The sequence below is a fragment of the Eleutherodactylus coqui genome, chromosome 8 (genome assembly GCF_035609145.1).
Source record: "Eleutherodactylus coqui strain aEleCoq1 chromosome 8, aEleCoq1.hap1, whole genome shotgun sequence".
In the NCBI taxonomy this organism is placed as follows: Eukaryota; Metazoa; Chordata; class Amphibia; order Anura; family Eleutherodactylidae; genus Eleutherodactylus; species Eleutherodactylus coqui.
In genome coordinates, this window is record NC_089844.1 from 56,889,506 (window position 1) to 56,908,840 (window position 19,335).

The window sequence follows — 19,335 nt, forward strand, 5'->3', positions numbered from 1 at the left end:
CCTATGGAAGCCGTCCGGATCCGCGGGAGACCTAAAATAGGAATTTAAAGCATTTACTCACCCGCAGCGGGCCGCGAAGCTCTGCTCTTCCTCACGGCCGCATCTCCCTTGCTTCGGCTCGGCGGATGTGCCCGGCGCATGCGCGCGGCACGTCGACGACGTGCCGGCGATGTGCCGCCGGCGTCAGGAATTCATCCGCCGGCCGAAAATGAAGATCCGGCCGTGAGGAACAGCTGATCTTCGCCGTCCGCTACGGAAAGGTAAATGCTTTTAAATTGCTATTTTCAGCGCTCATGTCCGCGGGGCAGGAGGGACCTGCTGCAGATTCTACATGTAGAATCTGCAGCGGATCTGATTTTCCCCGTGGACATGAGGCCTAAGAGTCAAGGTTGATGCTTAAGGCCTTATTCACAGAACCGTATTTATGCCAGTATATAGCCGCGTAACAAAATCGCCCAAAAATCACGACCATCCGAAGCGCTGCATGCCAATATATTCACTCAGATGACCAATTTTTGAGCGCGTAAAAAATAGTGCTGGGAAGACTTGCACATGCGCAACCGTTTTCAGTCACTGATTTTATATGCCGCGTCAAAAGATATCTTTTGACGAAATATGCAGGAAGCTTCTGTAGACTTCAATTAAAGTGGGAAAAAAAGGCGGGGGAGGGAATCACGCAGCGTACGATGCTGGAAAAAGAACACAGCTGGCCCGATTTAAGCATTATAGTCATTCTGAGCATTTTACAGCGGATGATGGTTTTCTGCGCTTCTGTGTGCATTTTTTTGCTGATACGCAGCAGCAGCCCATGTGAATGGCAGAAAATATGCGGCTGAAGTTCGGGAGTTGATCGCGGTAATTATTCATTCATGCGATAATATTGTGCGTACGGGCGAACAAAAAAACACATACGGCCTAAGGGAACTTTTACACGGAGCGAGAAATCATTTGAGTGAGCAAGTGATGGCAGAGGTTGCTTTAAAATGCCATCAGTTTACACTCGCAGATAATCGTTTACATTTTTTTCGTCATTTGCTCGTTTGCTTAATTCCCCCCCCCCCCCCCAGTGAATAGCAATGACTGGACGATTACTTTTTACATGTAAACAAACAAATTATTGTCCATCATCGGCCGTCTTTACACTGAAAAATATCGTTCAGATTCGCACAATCCCAAAGACTTTTTGAATGATAATCATTCCTTGTAAAAGGACCCTAGGGCTCTTACTACTCCATTTGTCTTCATTTTAGTTCTAAGAATGTCTGTTTAGCTTCAGTGCCTTTATACACCTATAAGGCTGGGTTCACACAGGACGGAATTAGTGACTGAGCCCTTACTGTAGGAAGAAGACGGCCGTACTTCAAGACGGACGACTCCACGCAATGCTGAAGAAAGAACACATGACCAGCAATGAAGCTGGTCACATGTTCTTTTTCCCGGAGCTGCAGAGAGACGTCCGTCCCGAAGTGCGGCCGTCCTCTACCTGCAGTAACACGGACGCCGGTGCGCCCGTGTGACTAAGCCCTAACAGTGATAGCTAAAATGCCTCCATTCACAACTACAACCACAGCCTTTTACAACATTGAATGCCAAAGTGCCCCCAGAACAATGCGGAATATGTTGTCGCTATAAAGGCAATGGTCAATAAATAATAGACATTGAGACATTGGTGATGCATATTTTTAGTGGTGCCAAAGCTTGCACTGCATTGGGGTTCAGTTGAGTTCTATAGGAACAGCATTCATGCACACGGACCTTCTCAGGAGAGACATGGCTGCGGAGATTTTGCTAATGACATTGCTGAAAAAACAGCAACTAATGAAGTATACATCCTGGAAAGTAAAAAATACTATTAGCACACAGACAACTTTTTGGCAAGCTACAGTGGAGGGTATGCTCATAAATCTGCTTCAGCCTTAGAGATTAAGGATTTCATAACATTTTTAGCATGATGCCAGAATGTGACTGTTGGATGGCTGTCAACAACCTATAGAATGGCTAAGTATGTTGAATTTAAACTTTTTATTTCTTCACCCCTGCCAAGATTTTCCTGTTTGATAACAATTCTTTGTACTACTAATGATCTGTAATGGCTTTCTTATGAAATAACTCATTTTCATAAGTATCTCTCTAAATCTTGAAACCTATTAGCAACTGTACAATGCTTGATTAAACAAAGCTCAGTCGTGACCTGCGGACAGACTTTAAGAAACTGAATTTCAATATTTCTGTAATTAGCAGGATTTATTAATCTACATATTATCAAAGCCAAATTAAGGTGGTGATAATAGAAGAAGGAAAGAGAGGTAGCTTCAATATGAAGTCGTTTGGCTGGATGAAAAGGAAAGATTGTATACACGGTTGATCGTGCCTTTTTCTGTGTAATAACTCAATTCTCAGCCTAATTCATGATTAAATATGTTTTTTTCTCAAGATTTTCTTAGCTTTGGCTAACTTTGAAAAGAACGATGATGAGCAGGAGCTGTCGGTTATCTACAAGTGGAACCCAAAGAAAAGGAAGTTTCTTCTGTATCAGACGATACCCACATACAGTGCTCGTGACTGGGAAGCCTTTCACATTGACGGAGAGACTTTCTTGGCTGTTGCCAATCACAGGGAAGGTAATAGGAGAGTAATGTGTAGATTGTGCAATTGTTCATTAATAGAGATGAGCGAACGTACTCGGATAGGCACTACTCGTCCGAGTAATGTGCCTTATCCGAGTACCGCTGTGTTCGTGCTGAAAGATTCGGGGCGCTCCGCTGCTGACAGGTGAGTCGCAGCGGGGAGCGGGGCAGAGCGGCCGGGAGAGAAGGAGAGAAAGATCTCCCCTCCGTTCCTCCCCGCTCTCCCCTGCAGCTCCCCGCTCCGCAGCGCGTGCCAAATCTTTCAGCACGAGTACAGCGGTACTCGGATAAGGCACATTACTCGGACGAGTAGTGCCTATCCGAGTACGTTCGCTCATCTCTATTCATTAACCCTTTCCAATCCAATTTGTATTCTGGTTTTCCTAGGGGGCTTATTCTTTTTCTGCCGTTATACAACAGCGCTATCTGCTGGCTAAAGCCAGTACTGCATGAGGTGACACGTTGGATAGGCTCCGACAGCAGAGAGGCTGGCAATATACAGTTAGAGAACCCCGACGGGCGTCTTCCAACATCGGAGCTGTGCAGCCTTAAATCATAATGCCTTTAGACATCAGACAGTGGATTGGAAAGGGTTAAAGGGGCTGTCTCATGAAAAATATTGTTCAGAGTTAAATTCAGCCCATAATTATAAACATTTTTTGTTTTTAAACCTATTAAAAAAACTTCTATCTACAGATAGTCCGGGACTTATGTAAGAATAGCACCACCCGTTGTCTTGCTTTTGGCTGAAGTTTTACTTTACAGACTTCTTTTTCTGTTCTGCCATCTGCATGTATTTGTCACCGTGACAGAAAGGAAAACCCTGTGTGTCAACAAGCCTATCACCGAGGGAATCACTAAAATATAACTTTTATTAGGTAAAGATAAAAATAAAAATGTATAAAAGGCGTGGACTCTTATTCCAGTTACACTCCTACTGGACAAGTAGATATTCTAACAGTAGTAAGTCCATATAAGTATATACCAGATGATGCGCTAAGTTCTAACTCCACAACCACAATGACCCAATCTATATTGTTGGTGCATGGGTCGAGATATATATTATGGTTGTGTACAGCTCCACGTGTATAAATGGCCACAAGGGCTAACAAAGCACAATGTAGGTTATATTTTTTGTATTTATACGTTGGAGACGATAAATGGGTAAAGGCCAGAATAATAAATGTAACCCCCGTCTGGCAGAGTATTGAGGCATATATTAATGCCCAGGAAATATAGCATCAATCAGGTATATACTATGTGGTATATCCCCTATTATGGTGGATTATACCCTGATGCGATAACCAGCTATAGTAAACACGGTCACTAATTTCATCTATATAGTGACTCGCTTGACTGACGTCATTTAGCGTGTTTATCTAGTTTATATAAAAGCTGGCAAATAGACTGCAGCGCTGAGTGGTCTGTAACTAGGAGTTAAATGGTGCAAGGACATATTACAGCACCAAACGTTCCTTTTATTTTACCACATTCCCATTAGGGACAGACACAGCGGAGAGTCTTAGACCAGGGTCATTAACTCATAAGACCCTGTCACATGGACTGAACACTGCTGAGTGCAGCTAATAAAAACAGCTGATCACTGCTTCACTAGAGATGAATGCCGCTGTTTGTGAGATTTTATAATCACCAGCAGCTACGAGCAGCTAAACTGAAGAGGGTTCAATAAGATATATAATGAATAGAGATGAGCGAACGTGTTCTTCCGAGCTTGATATTCGTGCGAATATTAGGGTGTTCGGGATGTTCGTTATTCGTAACGAACACCATGCGGTGTTCTGGTTATTTTCACTTCCTTCCCTGAGACGTTAGCGCGCTTTTCTGGCCAATTGAAAGACAGGGAAGGCATTACAACTTCCCCCTGTGACGTTCAAGCCCTATACCACCCCCCTGCTGTGAGTGGCTGGGAAGATCAGGTGTCACCCGAACATAAAAGTCGACCCCTCCCGCGGTTCGCCTCAGATGCCGTGTGATTTAGATGAGGGACAGTGCTGTTTGTACCGGAGCTGCTGTAGGGAAAGAATTGGTAGTTAGTGTAGGCTTCAAGACCCCCCAAAGGTCCTTATTAGGGCCACTGATAGCTGTGTGTTGGCTGCTGTTAGCAGTGGCAATTTTTTTTTTCTCAAAATCGCCTCTGCAGACCGTTGCACCTGGCATTAGGGACAGAAGTGCTGCATAGGCAGGGAGAGTGTTAGGAGTGAGTGTAGCCTTCAAGAACCTCAACGGTCCTTTCTAGGGCCATATTTATCCGTGTGCAGTACTGTCCAGGCTGCTGTTAGCTGTGCTGCATTTTTTTTTGCTTCTCAAAATCGCTTCTGCAGAGCATTGCACCCTCCATTGATACTGCAGGGAAAGAATTGTATAGGCAGGGCCACAACACAGTTATTATTCATTGAATATATGCAGTGCTGCCTTTTGCTTGTAAAACAAGTGAAAATAATTCTATTTGTCCGGCCTCTGTCCGTCCTAAGGGCGGTGGACACGTGTCGGCTGCGTGTGACACCTTTAAAAATCATACGCACCCAGCTACGTTTTACTCCTGGCTTCGCCATTTGCTTTCCTTAATTGGGAAAAAAAATACCTGCTCTGCCACAGTTAATAACTCTGCTACCCTCACGTTCTGTGACACATTAGCAGGGACACAGCACAGTTATTAAACTTCTCATGTTCATAGAATATACGCAGTGCTGCCTTTTGGTGCCAAAAAACGGAAAATAATTCTATTTGTCCGGCCTCTGTCCGTCCTAAGGGCGGTGGACACGTGTCGGCTGCGTGTGACACCTTTAAAAATCATACGCACCCAGCTACGTTTTACTCCTGGCTTCGCCATTTGCTTTCCTTAATTGGGAAAAAAAATACCTGCTCTGTCACAGTTAATAACTCTGCTACCCTCACGTTCTGTGACACATTAGCAGGAAAACAGCACAGTTATTAAACTTAGATTATTCATTCACTAGAGGCAGTGGGGCCTTTCGTTTTCAAAAAAGGGAAAAAATTATATTTGGCCTGCAGTTTTGCGCCAATTTATTTCCTGCCTGTGAAATCAAATCACTGGTAATACAGCATGCTGAGGGGTAGGGGTAGGCCTAGAGGACGTGGACGCGGCCGAGGACGCGGAGGGCCAAGTCAGGGTGTGGGCACAGGCCAAGCTCCTGATCCAGGTGTGTCGCAGCCGACTGCTGCGCGATTAGGAGAGAGGCACGTTTCTGGCGTCCCCACATTCATCGCCCAATTAATGGGTCCACGCGGGAGACGGTTATTAGAAAATGAGCAGTGTGAGCAGGTCCTGTCCTGGATGGCAGAAAGTGCTTCGAGCAACCTATCGTCTACCCGCAGTTCTGCGCCGTCCACTGCTGCCAATCCGAATCCTCTGTCTGCTGCTCCTCCTTCCTCCCAGCCTCCTCACTCCACTACAATAACACCTGCTCAGGAGCGGGAGCACTCCCAGGAACTGTTCTCGGGCCCCTGCTTAGATTGGGCAGCAGCGGTTCCTCTCCCACCAGAGGAGTTTATCGTCACTGATGCCCAACCATTCGAAAGTTCCCGGGGTCCGGGGGAAGAGGCTGGGGACTTCCGCCAACTGTCTCAACAACTTTCTGTGGGTGAGGAGGACGATGACGATCAGACACAGTTGTCTTGCAGTGAGGTAGTAGTAAGGGCAGTAAGTCCGAGGGAGCAGCGCACAGAGGATTCGGAGGAAGAGCAGCAGGACGATGAGGTGACTGACCCCACCTGGTGTGCAACGCTTACTCAGGAGGACAGGTCTTCAGAGGGGGAGTCAAGGGCATCAGCAGGGCAGGTTGCAAGAGGCAGTGCGGTGGCCAGGGGTAGAGGCAGGGCCAGACCGAATAATCCACCAACTGTTTCCCAAAGGGCCTCCTCGCGCCATGCCACCCTGCAGAGGCCGAGGTGCTCTAAGGTCTGGCAATTTTTCACAGAGACGCCTGACGACCGACGAACAGTGGTGTGCAACCTTTGTCGCGCAAAGCTCAGCCGGGGAGCCAACACCAACAGCCTCACCACCACCACCATGCGCAGACATATGATGGCCAAGCACCCCGCAAGGTGGGACGAAGGCCGTTCAGCGCCTCCGGTTTGCACCCCTGCCTCTCCCCCTGTGCCCCAACCTGCCACTGAGATGCAACCCCCCTCTCAGGACACAGGCACTACCGTCTCCTGGCCTGCACCCACACCCTCACCTCCGCTGTCTTCGGCCCCATCCAGCAGTGTAGCTCAGCGCACCGTCCAGCCGTCGCTTGCGCAACTGTTGGAGCGCAAGCGCAAGTACGCCGCCACGCACCCGCACGCTCAAACGTTAACCGTCCGCATAGCAAAATTCATCAGCCTTGAGATGCTGCCGTATAGGGTTGTGGAAACGGAGTCCTTCAAAAGTATCATGGAGGCAGCGGCCCCGCGCTACTCAGTTCCCAGTCGCCACTACTTTTCCCGATGTGCCGTCCCAGCCCTGCACGACCACGTCTCCCGCAACATTGTACGCGCCCTCACCAATGCGGTTACTGCCACGGTCCACTTAACTACGGACACGTGGACAAGCACAGGCGGGCAGGGCCACTACATCTCCCTGACGGCACATTGGGTGAATTTAGTGGAGGCTGGGACAGAGTCAGAGCCCGGGACCGCTCACGTCCTACCCACCCCCAGAATTGCGGGCCCCAGCTCTGTGGTGGTATCTGCGGAGGTGTATGCTTCCTCCACTAAAGCACCCTCCTCCTCCTCCTCCTCTGTCTCGCAATCAAGATGTGTTAGCAGCAGCATGTCGCCAGCAGTCGGTGTCGCGCGGTGTGGCAGCACAGCGGTGGGCAAGCGTCAGCAGGCCGTGCTGAAACTACTCAGCTTAGGCGATAAGAGGCACACGGCCCACGAACTGCTGCAGGGTCTGACACAGCAGACCGACCGCTGGCTTGCGCCGCTGAGCCTCCAACCGGGCATGGTCGTGTGTGACAACGGCCGTAACCTGGTGGCGGCTCTGCAGCTCGGCAGCCTCACGCACGTGCCATGCCTGGCCCACGTCTTTAATTTGGTGGTTCAGCGCTTTCTGAAAAGCTACCCACGCTTGTCAGACCTGCTCGTAAAGGCGCGCCGGCTCTGCGCACATTTTCGCAAGTCCCACACGGACGCTGCCACCCTGCGCACCCTGCAACATCACTTTAAGCTGCCAGTGCACCGACTGCTGTGCGACGTGCCCACACGGTGGAACTCTACGCTCCACATGTTGGCCAGGCTCTATGAACAGCGTAGAGCTATAGTCGAATACCAACTCCAACATGGGCGGTGCAGTGGGAGTCAGCCTCCTCAATTCCTTTCAGAAGAGTGGGCCTGGTTGGCAGACATCTGCCATGTCCTTGGTAATTTTGAGGAGTCTACCCAGGTGGTGAGCGGCGATGCTACAATCATTAGCGTCACCATTCCTCTGCTATGCATCTTGAGAAATTCCCTGCAAACCATAAAGGCAGCTGCTTTGCGCTCGGAAACGGGGGCGGGGGAAGACAGTATGCCGCTGGATAGTCAGGGCACCCTCCTGTCTATTTCTCAGCGCGTACAGGAGGAGGAGGAGGAGCATGAGGAGGATGAGGAGGAGGGGGAAGAGACAGCTTGGGCCGCTGCTGACGGTACACCGGCTGATTGCCTGTCATCCTTTCAGCGTGTATGGCCTGAGGAGGAGGAGGAGGAGGAGGAGGAGGATCCTGAAAGTGATCTTCCTAGTGAAGACAGCCATGTGTTGCGTACAGGTACCCTGGCACACATGGCTGACTTCATGTTAGGATGCCTTTCTCGTGACCCTCGCGTTGCACGCATTCTGGCCACGACGGATTACTGGGTGTACACACTGCTCGATCCACGGTATAAGGAGAACCTGCCCACTCTGATTCCCGAAGAGGAAAGGGGTTCGAGAGTGTTGCTATACCACAGGACCCTTGCGGACAAGCTGATGGTAAAATTCCCAGCCGACAGCGCTAGTGGCAGAAGGCGCAGTACCGAGGGCAAGGTAGCAGGGGATGTGCGTAGATCGAGCAGCATGTACATCCCAGGCAGTGCAACAGTCTTTAAGGGCCTGGCCAGCTTTATGGCTCCCCACCAAGACTGTGTCACCGCTCCCCAGTCACGGCTGAGTCGGCGGGAGCACTGTAAAAGGATGGTGAGGGAGTACGTAGCGGATCGCACGACCATCCTTGGTGACGCCTCTGCCCCCTACAACTACTGGGTGTCGAAGCTGGACACGTGGCCTGAACTAGCGCTGTATGCCCTGGAGGTGCTTGCTTGTCCTGCGGCTAGCGTCTTGTCGGAGAGGGTGTTTAGTGCGGCTGGGGGAATCATCACAGATAAGCGTAGCCGCTTGTCAACCGACAGTGCCGACAGGCTAACACTCATCAAGATGAACAAAGGCTGGATTTCCCCAGACTTCTGTTCTCCACCAGCGGACAGCAGCAATACGTAAGCAATACGTAGACTGCACCCGCGGATGGAAGCTACGTTCTCTCTCACCATCCAAAACGGGGACATTTCTGCTTCATCAATCTGTGTCTAATATTCCTCCTCCTCCTCCTGCTCCTCCTCCTGAAACCTCACGTAATCACGCTGAACGGGCAATTTTTCTTAGGGCCACAAGGCTCACTCAAATAATTTTTCTGAACAATTTTTATAAGTTTCAATGCGCTTAAAAGCGTTGGAACTTTAACTTGAACCAATTTTTCGTTACACTGGGCTGCCTCCAGGCCTAGTTACCACTTAAGCCACATTAACCAAAGCGATTCACCTGCCATCTTGGTTGGGCATGGCCAATTTTTACTGAGGTACATTAGTACTGTTGGTACACCAAATTTTTGGGGCCCTCACCTACAGTGTAATCATAGCAATTTCTATGTTCTTCGCCTGCACTCATGGTACAGAAAGGTGTGTGGGGTTGGCCTACACTTTAGCTACATAAATGTAACTTGGGCCTTGGCTATACTAAGGCTACTGAAATGGAACTAAGACTGCGCTCCCGCTATACTGCTGCTTCGGAATTGTTACTGGGGCCTGTCTTGAGTGCTACTATTGCTGACATGGAACGAAGACTGCGCTCCCGCTATACTGCTGCTTCGGAATTGTTACTGGGGCCTGTCTTGAGTGCTACTATTGCTGACATGGAACGAAGACTGCGCTCCCGCTATACTGCTGCTTCGGAATTGTTACTGGGGCCTGTCCTAATGCTACGGCTGAAATGTTACGAATTCTGGCCTCTGCCTATACCGCTGCTAATGGTATGTCTCTGGGGTGTGGAAACAGAGGCTTCCCAAAGACATGATGGCGGCGAAGCCATTTCCCACCAACGCGGTTACTGTAAAGGTGCATATAACCACGGACACGTGGAGAGGACACGTAGTGCCTCAAAAACATCCCCCTCCTCCTCCAACAGGGAAAACATTCTTGGCAAATGTCTTTGCATTGGTTCGTCTGGTGGCAGTCCAAGAATTTCACCTTTACCGACACAACGAGAGCCCCCACACCATCCCCCCGCCACGGCCCACTTAATCCTGGCCGCATTCCGAAAACCAACAAAATACAACCGTGCTACTAGGTCCGCAGTCACCACCACATTACCACCAACGCGGTTACTGTAAAGGTGCATATAACCACGGACACGTGGAGAGGACACGTAGTGCCTCAAAAACATCCCCCTCCTCCTCCAACAGGGAAAACATTCTTGGCAAATGTCTTTGCATTGGTTCGTCTGGTGGCAGTCCAAGAATTTCACCTTTACCGACACAACGAGAGCCCCCACACCATCCCCCCGCCACGGCCCACTTAATCCTGGCCGCATTCCGAAAACCAACAAAATACAACCGTGCTACTAGGTCCGCAGTCACCACCACATTACCACCAACGCGGTTACTGTAAAGGTGCATATAACCACGGACACGTGGAGAGGACACGTAGTGCCTCAAAAACATCCCCCTCCTCCTCCAACAGGGAAAACATTCTTGGCAAATGTCTTTGCATTGGTTCGTCTGGTGGCAGTCCAAGAATTTCACCTTTACCGACACAACGAGAGCCCCCACACCATCCCCCCGCCACGGCCCACTTAATCCTGGCCGCATTCCGAAAACCAACAAAATACAACCGTGCTACTAGGTCCGCAGTCACCACCACATTACCACCAACGCGGTTACTGTACAGGTGCATATAACCACGGACACGTGGAGAGGACACGTAGTGCCTCAAAAACATCCCCCTCCTCCTCCAACAGGGAAAACATTCTTGGCAAATGTCTTTGCATTGGTTCGTCTGGTGGCAGTCCAAGAATTTCACCTTTACCGACACAACGAGAGCCCCCACACCATCCCCCCGCCACGGCCCACTTAATCCTGGCCGCATTCCGAAAACCTACAAAATACAACCGTGCTACTAGGTCCGCAGTCACCACCACATTACCACCAACGCGGTTACTGTAAAGGTGCATATAACCACGGACACGTGGAGAGGACACGTAGTGCCTCAAAAACATCCCCCTCCTCCTCCAACAGGGAAAACATTCTTGGCAAATGTCTTTGCATTGGTTCGTCTGGTGGCAGTCCAAGAATTTCACCTTTACCGACACAACGAGAGCCCCCACACCATCCCCCCGCCACGGCCCACTTAATCCTGGCCGCATTCCGAAAACCAACAAAATACAACCGTGCTACTAGGTCCGCAGTCACCACCACATTACCACCAACGCGGTTACTGTAAAGGTGCATATAACCACGGACACGTGGAGAGGACACGTAGTGCCTCAAAAACATCCCCCTCCTCCTCCAACAGGGAAAACATTCTTGGCAAATGTCTTTGCATTGGTTCGTCTGGTGGCAGTCCAAGAATTTCACCTTTACCGACACAACGAGAGCCCCCACACCATCCCCCCGCCACGGCCCACTTAATCCTGGCCGCATTCCGAAAACCAACAAAATACAACCGTGCTACTAGGTCCGCAGTCACCACCACATTACCACCAACGTGGTTACTGTTAAGGTACATATTACCAGTCTGACTGGGGCATGCAGACACCTTGACAGAATGAATAGTGTGTGGCACATAGGTTCCCCATTGCTATGCCCACGTGTGCAGCTCCTGATGGCGGTGGCACAGGATTCTATTTCTCATTGCTTCTGTACAGCATTGTGGGCTATCGCCCCGCCCCTTTTAAAGAGGGCCGCTGCCTAGCCATGCCAACCCTCTGCAGTGTGTGCCTGCGGTTCCTCCTCATGGCAGACGCACTTCTAAATAGACATGAGTGTGGCGTGGCATGAGGGCAGCTGAAGGCTGCGCAGGGACACTTTGGTGTGCGCTGTGGGGGGGAGGGGGGGCGGTTGGTCAGCATGTAACCCAGGAGAAGTGGCAGCGGAGTGTCATCCAGGCAGTGATTGTGCTTTGTTGTAGCTAGTGTGGTGCTTAGCAAAGGTATGCCATGCTAATGAGGGCTTTTCAGAAGTAAAAGTTGTTGGGAGGGGGGGGGGCCCACTCTTGCCGCTATTGTGGCTTAATAGTGGGACCTGTGAACTTGAGATGCAGCCCAACATGTAGCCCCTCGCCTGCCCTATCCGTTTCTGTGTCATTCCCATCACTTTCTTGAATTGCCCAGATTTTCACACATGAAAACCTTAGCGAGCATCGGTGAAATACAAAAATGCTCTGGTCGCCCATTGACTTCAATGGGGTTCGTTGTTCGAAACGAACCCTCGAGCATCGCGGGAAGTTCGTTCCGAATAACGAACACCCGAACATTTTGGTGTTCGCTCATCTCTAATAATGAACCCTCTTTGTCAGTAACTGCTGCATTCACTATCACCATTTAAGCATAGATAGCCCGATATACAATGAGCTGCTCATTTTCACACAGCCGTTCAGGCTGTTCGGTTCTATAACCTAGACTCACCATCCTGATGATGCGGTCACTGCATTAAGGACCGCGGAAACGCGTAGATGGTGTTAGCCAGCCTAAGATAGCCTTATTGTTGTGCTTGACATGCCACATCATTGTATATCGGGCTATCTATGCTTAAATGGTGATAGTGAATGCAGCAGTTACTGACAAAGAGGGTTCATTATATATCTTATTGAACCCTCTTCAGTTCAGCTGCTCGTAGCTGCTGGTGATTATAAAATCTCACAAACAGCGGCATTCATCTCTAGTGAAGCAGTGATCAGCTGTTTTTATTAGCTGCACTCAGCAGTGTTCAGTCCATGTGACAGGGTCTTATGAGTGAATGACCCTGGTCTAAGACTCTCCGCTGTGTCTGTCCCTAATGGGAATGTGGTAAAATAAAAGGAACGTTTGGTGCTGTAATATGTCCTTGCACCATTTAACTCCTAGTTACAGACCACTCAGCGCTGCAGTCTATTTACCAGCTTTTATATAAACTAGATAAACACGCTAAATGACGTCAGTCAAGCGAGTCACTATATAGATGAAATTAGTGACCGTGTTTACTATAGCTGGTTATCGCATCAGGGTATAATCCACCATAATAGGGGATATACCACATAGTATATACCTGATTGATGCTATATTTCCTGGGCATTAATATATGCCTCAATACTCTGCCAGACGGGGGTTACATTTATTATTCTGGCCTTTACCCATTTATCGTCTCCAACGTATAAATACAAAAAATATAACCTACATTGTGCTTTGTTAGCCCTTGTGGCCATTTATACACGTGGAGCTGTACACAACCATAATATATATCTCGACCCATGCACCAACAATATAGATGGGGTCATTGTGGTTGTGGAGTTAGAACTTAGCGCATCATCTGGTATATACTTATATGGACTTACTACTGTTAGAATATCTACTTGTCCAGTAGGAGTGTAACTGGAATAAGAGTCCACGCCTTTTATACATTTTTATTTTTATCTTTACCTAATAAAAGTTATATTTTAGTGATTCCCTCGGTGATAGGCCATCTGCATGTACCCTTTAAACCTCTGTTGCCTTAAAGGTACCCTCTGATTCTGGACAAACAAAGATGGCCATATCAGCTTCACTGATTATATGATGCATGCTGTATATTAGTTTGCATCATTAGTCTGAGACACCTGCTCTGATTAACCAGTGCTGTCCACATAAGCAGCACTAGCCAGTCAGATCAGCATGTAGTGTCTTAGACTACCAATGCATACTAATACACATGGTGCATCGGGTAGTTAGGGAAGTGGTTGCTTTAAATAGAGCAGATATTGTCATCTAGTCACCTAATATTAAGTTCATCTGTCATCAATTCTGGAAACTTGTGAGTTTTCAGACTTTGAATCATTTGTGACCTCTATGGGAGAAACCTAGTAGAAGACATGAACAGTACAAATGTTTGTGTGCTATTGGTTTAGTTAGATTATGCTTATATAATTGTGACTTAAGGCCCATTTACACGGGACAAATGTCAAGCAAACGATGCCCGACACTCGTACCTGCATGTACTCGCTCCCGTGCTGTCACACAGGAGAGAGTATTGCTGGCTCTCTGATAGAGCGACCAACAGGGGGCTAGGGCAGCTGGAGAAGATTTCACTCCTCGCTCTCCCCTGCCCCTTTCCATTCACTTAACACAGCGGCCGGTCAGTAATGAATGGCTGCTGTTTATACTGAACGATCATCATTCAGGATTTTATGCAGTTTAAGATCCTGAATGATTAACGTTCAGTGAAAACAGCTGTTCAGTACTGAACAGCCGCTGTGTTAAGTGAATGGAGAGGGGTCTGGGAGAGCGAGGAAAGAAATCTCCTCCAGCCACCCCGCTGCGAGCCAACGATACTCGCTCCTGTGCAAAAGCATGTGAGCGAGTACATGCGGGGACAAGTGTCGGGCATCGTTTGCCTGACAGTCGGCCTGTGTAAACGGGGCTTTAGAGTCCTTTAACAGAGGACTACTGTTGGTACTCCAGTGCCCAACAGTCATCCCAACAAGAATCGCTCATGTGCTTTTGCACAGGAGCAATCATTGCCCAGTGAATGGAGGAGGAGTCGGCTGGAGTTCACTCTGGTCGGCCGGTTCCATTCACAGTAAACAGGCCACCATTGAAAGATGAACAACAACCTTTTTACACAGGCCAATTGTCACTTCATTTTTACACCTGCAGAAACTAAATAACGAATGAATTATCCTTTGTCGCTCAATCGCTGCCCGCATTTATACTGAATGATTCGTTCAGATTCCAGCGATCCACAAAAATCTGAATGATTATCAGTAGAGATGAGCGAGCATACTCGCCAAGGGCAATTACTCGAGCGAGCATTGTCCTTAGCGAGTACCTGCCCGCTCGGAAGAAAAGATTCGGGTGCCGGCGCAGGTAAGCGGTGAGTTGCGGGAGTGAGCGGGGAGGAGAGAGGGAGAGAGAGATCTCCCCTCTGTTCCCCCCCCCCCGCTCCCCGCCCCCACCCGAATCTTTTCTTCCGAGCGGGCAGGTACTCGCTAAGGACAATGCTCACTCGAGTAATTGCCCTTAGCGAGTATGCTCGCTAATCTCAAATTATCAGTCATTGTAAAAGGGTCTCACTCTCTAGATAAGAATCAGAAAACATTGTATTAGTAATCAATGCAGAAATACAGAACCTTTCACACGGGGCGGAATATGACAACCCTGAATTCCGAAAAAAATCTGCACTGCTAATTGCAGATTTTGATGTGGAATTGTTGGCAGAATTCTGCTATTTTCATTTCTGCATCAAAATCCACACAATAGCATTATGGATTTTGGGGGCTGACTATTCCACAGGAGGGCATATTCCGCACATAGAGGTTCCATTTGTCTTCCAACTTGTAAGTTTGTGTGGAATTTTCACATCTAAAAACTGCAGGCAGACAGACATTGTGAACATTTTCGGGGAGTTTCAGAAACTTTATTTTTTTAATTACCGATTTTTCATTTCCCACTATAATAATCAGGTGACTTCCTGCTGCATCACTATGAAGCATATTTTATGAAATTACAACCATATAAGACAAAAGCGATACATTTCCACAAACTACAAAGTATATAATCATTGGAGACTTTTCATCGTCTTCTGCGAACTGTAATGAGTTTCCATTTCTGACTCCAACACACGTGTATGGGTATTGAGAATTGTGCCATGCATATATTATAATAATTATAATGTATCTGGTGAGGCTGAAGATTTTTCTACTTGCTTTTTTATTAATATTGATTAGACTAGGAGTTTTCTTTATACAGCCAGAAGAATGGTCATGTTATCTAGACTGAACACTAGATGAAGTCCTGCCGAATATTAGGAATAGCTTTGCCAGAGGTTCTGAAATGTGGGATTGCACTCTTGGGTGAACAGTCTGGATGCATGAATAGGTTTGGACTGCCATAATCTGCTAAGTCCATTTTCTGGTTGAAAGCACATGAACGGGTTGGCAGGGTGTCGGGGATATGGTTTGCCTGTCAATATTCTAAGTTCCTGATTCATCTAAGTGCACATGCGCTAGATAACCTTCTTACACATGCGCTTACATCATTATTAGAGATGAGCGAGCATACTCGCTAGGGACAATTGCTCGATCGAGCATTGTACTTAGCGAGTATCTCCCCGCTCGGAAGAAAAGGCTCAGCTGCCGGCACGGGTGACAGGTGAGTTGTGGTCATGAGCAGGGGGGAGCGGGTGGGGAGAGGGAGACGAATCTTAGCTCCCAAGCAGGCAGGTACTCGCTAAGGGCAATGCTCAATCGAGCAATTGCCCTTAGCGAGTATGTTCGCTCATCTCTAATCATTATACAAGTGGTGCTTTACTGCCTTGTGTGTGCGGTGAACTCCCATGGAATCACCAGGGAGGTATGTCTCTCTTGGCTGATCCTCCTATCAATCATGGTTGTGGATGCCGGAACCCAACCCTGTTATTGGGTATGCCTTCTCATCTGATTTGCAATTGGTATGTTGTGTGACTTGGCTGAACACAATCTAAGACCTGTTATTTTTAGTTTTTTCATTATAGCTAGAGGTGATCGAACGTACTCGTTAAGGACGATTTCGCAATCGAGCATTGCTTTTTTCGAGTACCTGGCTACTCGGGTGAAAAGATTCGGGGGGCGCCGGGGGGCGGCGTTGTGGAGCGAGGGGTAGCAGTGGGGAACAGGGGGGAGCTCTCTCTCTCGCCCCCCAAATGTTTTCACCCGAGTAGTCAAGTTACTCGAAAATAGCGATGCTTGATTGCGAAATCGCCCTTAACGAGTACGTTCGCTCATCTCTAATTATAGCCTGTTTCCCCTGATGATGCTTATATGGGCAAAACCTGTTGGGGGGGCTAATTTATTTTAAGTATAAGGTGGTTGTCGTTTCTAGATGCATTTATGAACTGAAGTCTGCAGCTTTGTTCCATATGTTCTAGTCCACCCTGTTGCTACTCATATTTATGGTGAACTGGAATAATGTGTATTAGATCATTAGTTACCAATCCGTTTAAGGACTGTATAAAGTAATATACTTGAGCGACATTAAACACTGTTTTTCAATATAATAGGTGTTCTAACTGAACTAATAAAGCTTACATACATATTAATAGGGGATCATGACTATGGGCTTTTCTGTTGCCCTTGCACAACTCTTGTGTTTTTTTGTTGTTTGATGCTCGGCATGGTCCCAGGGCAGTTTTCTGCTTTTCCAAACTACAAAGTATGACCACATTTGGAAATGTTATGCGACTTCCAAATTATATTTTTAAAAAAAAGTTTGGTATAAAGATACATAAGTGCCGAATTTTGTAAATTTTCCTAATAGAACAGATTTACATAAGAACACTTGCAGATGGCCAGTGACATAGATGCTACTGCCTCTATTGAGACCATTGAGGAAAAGTCAAAACCATAAAAAAATGGAAGCATCCATTGGTATACTTGAACCTTCTTCTCCTTCTTTATTGTAATCATTTATATTAAGTCATAACTTGACAATGATTAATAAATTACTACTATCAGAGCAACTTTTATACACTTGAATTACTCATCACCTCTTTGACCAACCATTTCTAATATGATTCAGTAGATCATGTATAGCAGGTAAGTGCATTTACAATAATGGGTGCTAGGAAATATAGTCTTTGCTGAAGTTTACAGTTATTGAATATGCCACGCTAAATGATAGCAGGGCTCATGGATACTGGCTCACTGAGTCTGCATGGCAGTGCACAGAGCTCTATAGACTCTGTGCACCGCCATGCAGGCTCTGTTGGATTCTGTGTATGCAAAGACATAGAAGCAGGGGCGTAACTATAGAGGATGCAGGGGATGCTGTTGCACCCGGGCCCAGGAGCCTTAGGGGGCCCATAAGGCCTCTCTTCTCCATTAAGGGAACCCAGTACTATAAGTAAAGCATTATAGTTGGGGGCCCTGTTACAAGTCTTGCATAGGGGCCCGGGAGCTTCAAGATACGCCTCTGCATAGAAGCACTGCTTTCTTAAACCTAGCCACATCCAATGGAGCATATGACTATTTTTTGTCAGATTCTGTACAAAAAAACTCCTCCACATGCCTCTTTATGAAATCAGAGACCCTCAGAGGTATTGTAAAGGCCTCTTGGACCCTAAATGACGCTTCTGGAATGCTTTATATCTTTAATCTAGAAGGACTGGTGGCCTAACTGTTGGTTGTCTTCTCTCTAAAAACATATACATTACTAAATGTGAGGTACTAGTATATATAAAGTGCAAGTAACAATGTATTCTGTTACTATTTCTATCACCACAGGCAATAACCATAATATTAACAGTGTTATTTACAAGTGGAACTCCAGCAATGGGCTATTTGAGATCAATCAGACCATCCCTACCTCAGGAGCTTATGACTGGGAATTCTTCAGTATTGGACCTTATTCGTTTTTGGTCGTAGCAAACACATTTAATGGCACATCCACCAATATCCAATCAAATATCTACATCTGGCTGGGAGGCATCTTCAGACCTTTTCAGTCCGTAATGGTAAGTTCCAGTGTTATCTCTTTAAAGAACTATATATAATTTATGTATCTATCTCAATAGTTATATGGAGTTTTTTGAAAGTTTAGCTTAACTTTTTCTTCCTGTTCCTTGGTGTCTCTCCATCTCAACTGGCCCTATACTATTGTCCAGTCCGACGTTCTCAATATTGAACCCCTCCACCCCCCCAAGTCATCTCTTCTGACAGGACTAGTTTAGTACATACCAATGTTTCTCATAAAATAACAATTCTGGAAGATTTTTTTGTGCTGATCCTCTGTAATTCTTCTCATAAATGTATGAATATACTGACAACTAGACATTATTGTTTGCCTTGTCAATAAGTTGAGTCGTACACAGTGCAAAACTATTAACACTAATAAGTCAGTGTCAGGGTGCATTCAGACGACCGTATATCGGCTGGGTTTTCACGCCCAGCCGATATACGGCATCTCTCTCTGCAGGGGGAGGAGGCTGGAAGAGCCGGGAGCAGTGCTCTGAGCTCCCGCCCCCTCTCTGCCTCCTCTCCACCCCCTCTCCGCCCCTCTGTACTATTTGCAATCAGAGGAGGTGGAACGGGGCGGGGCTAAGTTCTGGGAATTGGCTCTGCCCCATCCCGCCTCTCCTCATTGAAAATAACACAGGGTGGTGGAGAGGGGGCAAAAATGGGGCGGGAGCTCAGAGCACTGCTCCCGGCTCTTCCAACCTCCTCCCCCTGCAGAGAGAGACGCCGTATATCGGCT

The 19,335-nt window shown here is 47.5% G+C and overlaps 1 protein-coding gene across 1 annotated transcript in view; it reads left to right on the top strand.

Moving 5' to 3' along the window:
* Positions 1-19,335, top strand: part of TSPEAR (thrombospondin type laminin G domain and EAR repeats) — a 133,451-nt gene that overhangs the window by 84,775 nt on the left and 29,341 nt on the right. The window contains exons 8-9 of the mRNA XM_066575665.1: positions 2,435-2,621; positions 18,366-18,595. Of these exons, the coding sequence (XP_066431762.1) occupies positions 2,435-2,621; positions 18,366-18,595 (417 nt within the window). The remainder of the gene's footprint in view (positions 1-2,434; positions 2,622-18,365; positions 18,596-19,335) is intronic.